This window comes from Lactuca serriola, chromosome 5 (assembly GCF_051521515.1).
Source record: "Lactuca serriola cultivar US96UC23 chromosome 5, Lser_US96UC23_V15, whole genome shotgun sequence".
NCBI lineage: Eukaryota > Viridiplantae > Streptophyta > Magnoliopsida > Asterales > Asteraceae > Lactuca > Lactuca serriola.
In genome coordinates, this window is record NC_136412.1 from 14,395,519 (window position 1) to 14,406,350 (window position 10,832).

Below are 10,832 nucleotides of genomic sequence, written 5' to 3' on the forward strand. Positions count from 1 at the left end.
CTCAATTCCAAGCAAAGCCCCTTGCTCCAAACCTCTTCTTTTCTAGGATCTCTTCAACAATCACCTCTCCAAGCTCCAATTTGCTCAACCATGGTGTTTCTCCTCGAAATTAGGGTTTCTGGGACTCAAGGGATGATAGAGAGGCTGAGAAGGAGACATAATGATCTTTAAATAGGGCTCAACCCCGAGAATTAGGGTTTTCTCCACTCAGCGCCTACTCGCCGAGTCCATCTCATTGACTCGCCGAGTCGGCTACTTAACACGCGACCCAGTCGCGACTCTACTCGCCGAGTCCACACATGGACTCGCCGAGTTGCTCTTTCCCCATTTACTCTTTTAGCCCTTCACTCTACTCTTGATATTTCGGGATGTTACAATTCTCCCCCACTTAAATTAGGCTTCGTCCTCGAAGCCTACAGCAACTCAACTCCAGAAATACTCCCACACGTGCCACCTAGCCTTAATCGGACCAGGTCTCACAAGGCATACCCATCGAAACTCGAACACACTTTCCCTTTCCTTACGGTGTCCTGACCACCGTCTCGAACTGGGCACCGGTTGTACCCTCTGATAATCACACTCAACAATCGAGAATTACCCGAGATGCATCACTGCTCCAAATCTCAACAATCGATCGACCCCCTACGAGCTAGATATAATCACGAACCACCGGATCCCCAATCCGAATCCCACTCTATCCATTCCATGCTGACAGAAAGACCCACTCTTCAATCCCAGAGCAACTCCCATGAGTCCTCTTCTTGCCATCACACGCACATGCTACACCAACCTTCGCACCCTCGGTTAAGAAAAACCCGACACACTGACGACATCTCTAACATCCCCAGGAGGAACCACCACAATGCACACAACCCTTGATCAAAATCAAGCTAGGAGTCCCAGACTCCATCTCTGCATCCAACCTGAGACTCTGGGCTCTACACCCGCGGAATCCCTTCCGCGTCCTCAACAGACATCCCATCATTATGTCATTCCATACCACTGTCACGGACACAATGTTCAACCACCATACTCCGAATCTTCCATTCTCACTACTACTTTCACGTCTGTGAACTAACACTTCCCCCCCCCCCCCCCGGGGGTTACTTACCTTTCTCTTCCCTTACCCAGGGAAATCCACTAGCCAACCTTGCCACTACTCCATGTATCACACATGCTCTGGATCTGCTCGCAAGGGCCCTCGAGTCCATGCGCGACCTCTCCCCAACAAATGAGGATCCGACACCTCCTCCCACACAACAGCTCAAAGGGTGGCATACAAGTGCACTAATGGTGGCTGTTGATATAGGATAACTCAACCAAAGATAAACACGTGTCGCAACTCCCTCCGAGATCTAATACACATGTCCGAAGCATGTCTTCGAGCGTCTGAATCGCTCGCTCGCTCTAAAGTGTCCTCAGACATCATCATGATAAGCTCTAGCTCATTTCTCATATCTCTCCTCGAGACTGAGCACCAGGTCAGCTTTTGACCCCACAACTGAGCCTCCAAAAGTCACCCATATCATGATCCAAATATCCCGCTAACTTCCTCCCCGTGACCACTATCCCGGCCCAGGGGCACGCAAGTCACAAAATTCTCTTTTTCCTCATGCGAGAAAATACAATCCAACCGAGGATCGTCTCAACTCTAATCTCTGGTTTCTGCTGCGCATATCCCTTGCGCATCTCGCCGCATCTCCTGACAGAGACGTAGACCCCAGTCTCGCCCCTGGTTCAACACCCAGGCTCCAGAACTCAATACTAGGGCTACTCAAGCCCAAAACTCTTCCACATCATACACTGACCGGAGATCATTCCATCATCACATTCTCTTGCCATTTAGTGAGTACTACGGCTCCCCGCAGTATCCCAACACCCTCTGACTAGTGAGTACTACTGCTCCCCGTAGTATCACAACACCCTCTGACTAGTGAGTACTACGGCTCCCCGCAGTATCACAACACCCTCTGACTAGTGAGTACTATGGCTCCCCGTAGTATCACAACACCCTCTGACTAGTGAGTACTATGGCTCCCCGCAGTATCACAACACTCTCTAACTCCACTAGCTCATGCTCCGCAGACTATCACAGACGGCTACCCATACTCGACTCGAATACACATTCCAGACTCTGAAAGCAATTGACATATCAAAATGCTCACCCTTGTGAAGCTCCACTCTCTTAATAATCTCCCTGGATGCCCATACTCGAAGGGCTCCCACTAGATCTGTAGATACCTGATACACCACAAATCGTTTCAACTCAACATTCACGAGTAACTCCGAAATAAAGGTATTATACCCAGATACCTCGGAATATCCCAACAGAACATCACAAGATCCTGCCACAACCACTGTTTCCCTTACTCCCAATACCATACACTCACGACAATACATTTCCTTTGAATCTCATAATAATTTCTAATATCACACGATGTGCAACTTCAGTGCATCCAAACACTCAATTGGAATACAAGGAAGGTGCTAACCCTTCAGAACACACTGATGATCCTCCGAAACCCTCTCCACTACTGCTCAAAATTCAAGCAAGAATACACATCCTAGCCTGGAAATTGGCTACTCGATAATCGGCTACCCAGAAGTTCTCAACTGCCCATACCATCATTACGAGCCTTCCACTCGAGACGACTCTGACCACCATCAGATTCCTGATCATTGACCACCCGCCGTGGAGACACCCATCCTTCTCTTAGACATATATCACATGCGTTATCTCGCCCCGCACCTTTCCTTAATCACCAATGACCCTGATCTCATGAATTCAAGCCGCAGGTTCTGCATCCAACCCCTAACCGCTCTTGCACAAATCTCTGGTTCTCTCAATAAACCACCCAGTTCTCCCCCACTTAGGGTTCGAACCATCACTATCTGACACCTCAACATCCTCCCGAACTATTTCCACCAGCAATAACGCACTTGCCCCTGGAAAGTGCTACGCAACATCCGATAATCCCCTTTAAGGAAATTAATCGGTCTCATAACTCTGATCCTCAGATGAACTCCTCAAGAACTCCTCGCCACGACTGCCTCTAGTCGTTCCAAGTCTCATACCAATCTAGTACCAAACAACTCAACTGCTCAGTAACATCTCTGGCTCATAGACCGAACCACAAAATCATCGTACCCCTCACCTCAACTCATCAAACATCGCTCCCACCGGAATCATCCCAAGAACAGGGACCTACTCCCATATTCAACACCCAACATAGATGGAAAACTCTCTGCACTGCTAAACTCGACTGAGCTCCCCACTGATACCACTACAATACATCCTACTATACTCAAATAGGTGTAGTGTGGTCCTCGACTATCTCAGTTCCAACTGACTATCTGCTCATGATAAATTACTGCCTCGCGGCACACATGCTACCTGATACTCTGGGAGAAATCATCATCAATAACGACCTGCGGGGTTTACCCCCAAACCCTGAAACTAAAACATCAGGCCTCTCATGTTCCGCACACGAACATAAATGGCACCACTCACATAGAAGGTGACCTCTCCTCTATCGACTGATTGCTCATCTCATACCGAAATTCTCCTCTCCCTCTAACTCCTTACCAGAATACTCTGATACGCTCTCGACCTCCCTCTCAAGGGACACCTCTTCGAACTCAATCATGGCCCACAGGCCTAAAACTCATAGCGTCCAATCTCTACCTCATCAATCGTGTCCGGATAACCGGAGAACCCCACACATCATTCACTACGAACCATGGTACTCATCCCATGACATCTCTTCTCAAAATGCTCCGGCATATGGTACCCGAACCATAGCATCACTCTTCCATCTGCTCCGATGTATGGTACTCGAACCATAACATCACTCCTCAATCCACTCCGATGTATGGTACTCGAACCATAACATCACTCCTCAATCCGCTCCGATGTATGGTACTCGAACCATAACATCACTCCTCAATCCGCTCGTTAGAACCTTCAGAATACTCCCTGTATCAAGTATGGGTCCTCTGCTTTCAGTAGTACGGGCCCATACTACCTGCCACATCTACCCATACTTTCCACACGGACTATCCCGAAGCTCCTAAGTAGCTGCTCGACCTTCTCGTTCACCAATCTCCGTTGCGCGCTTGCTCCCCAGAGAAATTCTCTACTCTGCCAGCGCACTCATCTGGCTAAGGTTACTCCCTAGGATCTTTCCTAGATTCCCACACTTCTCCGCTATCAGCTGCTGAAGAGCTCCTAACGATGCCAGTCATCTACCTCCTGAATATCGTCATATTCGCTTGGTAGCTGACTCCCATCATCGAGAGTTCCACAAAGCACAAAGCAAGCAGCATTCGAGCATCGAAGAATTCATCTGACTCACTCTGGGTGATAGCTCCACTTGTTCTGCTCATCCTCGGATGTACCACCGAACTCTGCAACTCTTCCCCTCGCGGGCTCTAACTACTCTTCCTCTAAGTACCACAGTACTCATCTAGGTATCTCCCCTAGATTACTCCTCTACTCAAATCCCCTAAAGGATTCCAATCAAATATTCTCACTCATCACATACTCAAAAGCACATCGCATATCACAGCAATTCCTAGGCTAAGGCATCACAAATCAGGCCACTCTAGTCCTAATATATGGCATACCTAGCCTGTCTCTAGCATGCAATAATATCTCATAAAATGCATCATAAATATCTCATAACACAAAAGTAAGGGTATTTTGGGAAATCACCGTTCGGGCTCTGGCTGATGGTACACACTGCTCTTTCTTGCTTTCTCTTTGACTCTTATTCACTTTTAGAAAATTATTTCTTTAAAAAAAAAACTTTTCTTACTTCCTCAGTTTGAGTCCAGATTTACCCGAAGGCGCATCCGAATCCCTCAAACCAAGGCTCTGATACCAACTTGTAACACCGAAAATTTCAAACAAAATTTTCATTTAAAATAAACGTTTTAATTCTTAAAAACACTTGCTTAAAAATCTTATTTACAAAACATAGCTCCATTTTCGCTTGTATAGAAAACCAGGATCCTCCAAAACATAACCCTTTTTCTGGTGTGTACAATCAAGCCGGTGCCGTCCCGTGATACTGAAAGAAACCTGCAAAACATCATACAAAACACTGTAAGCACGAAGCTTAGTGAGTTCCCCAAAATACCACACACATAACACATATAAGCCACTCGAGGCTATACTCTATGGGTCCGTGCACCCAAACTCTGTGAACCCTCAGGTTCTAACTCTATGAACCTTCCGGTTCTAACTCTAGGAACCCTTCGGTTCCAACTCTGCAAACATGCACAACATAAATCACATAGAAATAATGCAGTACAACACATAACTTACATAGCATACACATACTCTGTCACATAACTCTGGTTACCTACTCAAGGTAAAGTATAGTGAGAAGACTCACCTGGCAAGCAGAAAGCAGATATCTCCACACTTGAATCTCGAACTCGCCACCGCCTAACACATAAGGCAAAAACTCTCATGACTATAACTCTCGAGACTAGAATCAATCCTCTCAATGCACCCTCTTAAGGGTAAAAGACTATTCTACCCCTCTCTTGGCCTAAAGGCCACATCGCTGACCAAACCCTAAAAGTCAACGGTCAATTCTTGGTCAAAGTCAACCCCTAACTGATCCTACTCGCCGAGTCAACCTTATGACTCGCCGAGTTCCCATAATCAGTACTTCACTCAATCCGCGACCTAACTCGCCGAGTCACCCCGAGACTCGCCGAGTCCAACAACTCTGAGTCCACTCGCACACAACTCACCGAGTCATCCCTTGACTCACCGATTCTCGACTCATCCAGCGAATATCGGGACTCTTCGACAAGACTCGCCGAGTCCAAGAATAGACTCGCCAAGTCCAAGACTATCATCAACCTACTCGCCGAGTTGTTCATACAACTCGCCGAGTTCCAGGCCATCTTCATCCAACTCGCCGAGTTGTTCTTCCAACTCGCCGAGTCCCAGCTCATCTTCAAGCAACTCGTCGAGTACACTCATGTGACTCGCCGAGTACCACCGGTCTGAATCCATTCAGAAGCATTCCAGGCCATGCAATTGCTCCAAAACATAGATCTAGCCTCCTACCACTCATCCATCACGTAAAGTGGCAAACTTTACGTGAATCCAAAGAGATCTATGCATTTTCACTCTAGGGTTTGGGTTTGGGACAAAATAGCTCCATCAATCACTCACAAACAGGGACTTTCATGCTCTCTGATCCTTCTCCCTTCCAGATCTGAGGTAGCAACCTCAGATCTAACCTCTAGACTCCAATACATCCAAGGATATGGTCTCTAACACCCCCAAAATGATGCATTAAAGAAATAGCAGCTCAAAAGCGAGATATTACCTCTAAGAGGACGCCCCAACTGCAATGAAACTCAATTCCAAGCAAAGCCCCTTGCTCCAAACCTCTTCTTTTCTAGGATCTCTTCAACAATCACCTCTCCAAGCTCCAATTTGCTCAACCATGGTGTTTCTCCTCGAAATTAGGGTTTCTGGGACTCAAGGGATGATAGAGAGGCTGAGAAGGAGACATAATGATCTTTAAATAGGGCTCAACCCCGAGAATTAGGGTTTTCTCCACTCAGCGCCTACTCGCCGAGTCCATCTCATTGACTCGCCGAGTCGGCTACTTAACACGCGACCCAGTCGCGACTCTACTCGCCGAGTCCACACATGGACTCGCCGAGTTGCTCTTTCCCCATTTACTCTTTTAGCCCTTCACTCTACTCTTGATATTTCGGGATGTTACATTAAGGGCTTTTATGTCATTTTCCCTTTACAATTACATATTAGATCTATCTTAGCAACGTAAATATCAAATCAACATTTATTCATAAAATTTGATTATAATGATAGTTTTTGAGCAAATAAAGAGAGTTTAATGGTAAAACGTATACAAAGTTTGGGACTAAATATATTTCCGTGAAATATTACATTATCATTTTTAGTCATTAACCTTATCTATGTAAATAATATTTAATTATTTTTCTCAAATAGACAAAGATAACAGACATAATCTAAAATTTACCATTATTAGGGGAGTTTTTGAATGGTTGAAGAGATTTTAATAATAAATTATATAAAAAAATTGTTGACTGACTAAATATATACACACATGACATGTACCTTGTAAGTCATTAAACTTCGTTGATTATGGTTAGATTCACTAAATATTAGTTTTGCTTTTTCCTATATTATAATATTCCAATTAAGTTTTTCTTCTTACAAAACTATGATTTGAAATACAGTAGCAGTAGTTTTTTTTGGGTGTTTTGGTTTATTTGTGTTTATTATTATTTTTTTTAGTTTTTGGTAATGTTAATAAGTGTATTTTAGTGTTCAAATAAAAAAGTTAATTTTTTAATTAAATAAACAGTTTTTATAAGTTGTGACTTTCTTCTAACTTATCTAAAATGCTTCTAATTTATTTAAAGGTATTACTTATATATGAAAACCAATTACCATTTTTTAACCCTAAAACGTAATCTTAATTTTTTTCTTCATGACAACGATATGTATATGAATTTATTGTTATATTTTCAGTCATTTTATATATAAAATAAGCAAAATTTATTCAACACTAAAAAAGTATTTATCAACTTATTATAACTTGCTACCACAATAAAATAATCTAAACATTTTTTTTTCTAAACTTCATTTTATAACACATAAGCTAACAATTAATAAGCAATTTAAAAAAAAAACATAAAAAAATTTAAATAAGCAATCCGGACGCCACTATAAATTGGTTGGCCATTCTACAGTGTTTGGTTTTCTGTTTTAAAAAAAATAATAATAAAGTAGTATACTAAAAATAAATTAAAAATTGGAATATATCGATGGTTTATTGATAATTGATAAATTGCAAATTAAACTTAAAGTATTAAAATATTACATAAATAAATCATTACTCTTACGCAAAGGAATCGAAGGCCGTGATATAAGTATGTTTTCCGCTGAGTGCAACAATTTGCGCTTATTAATAATCTTAACCACTGACTACGGATAGGAAGTAGGAAGATCCCCCACCCCCACCCTTGTCTCCTCCCACCGGGAACAACCAACGCCGGCTCCATGGGTATCTGGGACGATATCAGATCGGTCGCCGTCAGATTTATGAATCGGAGTACTTCAAACACCTCCTCCGATTCATCTACAACTTCCCGTAATCGCTTCCTAACCAAGCCGGTTGTGGAATCCCTGCCTGACCCCGATCGTAGGGAGACCATAACTCGAGTTCTAACCGGCTTCGGCAAGTTCGCCGTCGATTCTGCTGTTAACGATTCTCTCAAAGGTTAGTTATATGATCTCCTTCATGAATCATGCTACTGAACTAGGATTGAGCTCCTGACTCTATTTTTGTTTAAAATTATTGCTTTTGGGGATTAGGGGTAAGAAACCCCTGCCTGTGTTCCAACTTCCAATTTTAATGTTTTCTTACGAAGTTACATTGGGATTATTCAACAATTCTATCTAAATGGTCGAATTTGAGATTTTAGGGATTTATGAGTTTCATTGTAACGATTTTGGGTACTTTATAGGGTTCTTACGAACGACTCAGTTGTTCGATTGCATAATTGATGATTCTGTTTCTGGTTATGTGAAGGTCGGATGCAAGTGTATAAGATAGTGAAGGAAGGATTGAAGGATGAAGCTCCTGTAGAACCAGCGAATTTGAACAATAAAGCACCACATACATTAATGATGGAGGAGATGCAGGCTCGGATGGAGAAAATGGAAGAGGATTTGCATATTATAAGGCTGGATGACGAAGATTCAATCTTATGTGCCAAGGATTTGGATCCTCGTAAAGATGAATCCGCAGAAGGTAGTGAAAACTCATCTCCTGCAAAAACTGATCTGAAGAAGATCTTCATTCGATCGCGCTTATAAAGAGGGGGATTGTAAAATATATATGCGTTTACACTTTACAGGTATCGGTAGATTGGATTCTGTATTCTTTTGCATTTTTGTTGATGTTTTAAGTTGCATCTATAAACTCTTATTTTTTTTTTGAATGTTTATATGTGGCATATACAATGCATCGTTCTTCCATTGAAGTGGATCAAGTTCTTGGTAGCACTCAGCTATTATAAATACTTGTGTTCAATCTAACTTTTGTTATTTGTTTCACATATTATTTGCATCTTTTTAATTTTTATTGGAAAAATTTTATGCTTAAAGTGCTTTATTTTTTTGTTATTGTTATAATAAAAATAATATACTTGGTTGAAGTTAAATTTAATTTTTAGATTGAATATATATATAAAAAAATTATAATCCGAATATCTAGTTTTAAAATCATGATATTATCCTATTCGAATCCAGTTAGACCGGATCCAACACTTTTCAACTGAATTCGGATAAATACGATATGGATACTGTGAAATACTGGTTTGACATTTTAGGCTTTTATCCGACTAAGATAAAAACAAATTAGGGATCGGATATTTATTTTTATTTTTTATTTTAAGACTCTTGTTAAAAATGAACATGGACCTCGTAAATAAGAGTCAAATGTTTATTACAAAAAATATTATAATTTAAGAACTAAACTCAAATTAAACGCATATAAAAAAAAGTAAACTAAATCTATAGCCCATGCCAATCAAGTCAAGCATTTTGATGAGCATGTATACGTTTTATTATCTATTTTATTAATATACAGATTATAAAATAATAGCAAAAATATAATAATTTTTTACATCTTCAAGGGATTGAACCCAACCCAGGTTACATGTCAAATAGAAAGTTCACTTACCAAGCAAAGCTAAGGCAAATTTTAATAGTTCACTTGAACACAAGTTGAACACACTGTTTTATAAATGCTGTTAATATATTTATAATATAAATTAAAAAGTAAAGCAACAGCGTGCTACATATGAGAACAAAAATGGTGTTGTGAATGGTATAGCAATCTCGTACATGCAAACATGAGTAAAGTTATGAAATGCATATAGTATACAAATGATGGATTATATATAGAAAAAGTAAATGACTATAGATTTTCATAGAAACATTAAACATCACAAAATCCCAAACATGAACCATAGAACCATGATGAAATCCCAAGCATGTGAACCACATAAACATCCCTTTTTCAATATTATCTTAGAAAGACAGACACAAAGCTACTAAAACAACATATATGCACCTAGTTAATTAGTTGCATTTTCATAAAAATCAATGCATGTTCGACATCCACAATCTTCAAACCTACACATGTTGCATCCAAAACAAACACAACGAAGGCACCCTTTGCATCTTATGTTTTTGCGGCATCCAGTTCGGATCCTAGAGCTTACCCTCTCTTCCAGGTCCTCACACGTCCACCTGGATCAAACAATGTTATCAACATATATCATGCAAGTTATAAACATTACAAATTACAGAATTTCATAAGATTATGTACATATCTAACTCTAGATTCTAACATGGTCTTCCTTTTATAGAAATATATGATATGAAATAAATGTATATGGTATATGAATTTTAGTAACTACTAACAACCTGTAAACAATAGACAAACTAGTGAAATACATTAAAAAATACATGTTTCGTGTGATTATGGAACCTAGGAAAGTAATTAGATATATATTTAAGATACGTAGGTTGTGATGACTTACCTCCCAGGTATCATGTCACTACAAGTTCGATTTTCTCTTGCAACAGCATCATGATAGAACCTGGATGTTTCACGTGACCGAAGTTCAAATCGTCGCACCTTTTTGCAGACACTACAATTCAAAAATTGGTCACGGTGGACATCTTCATTGTGTGGTCTTTTGTACACATCTCCTTTGTAGTATTTTAGGAGACAAGT

General features: G+C 40.9%; 1 protein-coding gene across 1 annotated transcript; it reads left to right on the forward strand.

Annotated features, from left to right (window-relative positions):
• Positions 1-7,986: 7,986 nt before the first annotated feature.
• Positions 7,987-9,142, forward strand: LOC145052037 (uncharacterized). Its single transcript, XM_078999856.1, has 2 exons — positions 7,987-8,303; positions 8,616-9,142. Exons 1-2 carry the CDS (start codon positions 8,084-8,086, stop codon positions 8,900-8,902), a joined length of 507 nt encoding a protein of 168 aa, XP_078855982.1. The 5' UTR covers positions 7,987-8,083; the 3' UTR covers positions 8,903-9,142.
• The last annotated feature ends 1,690 nt before the right edge of the window (positions 9,143-10,832 follow it).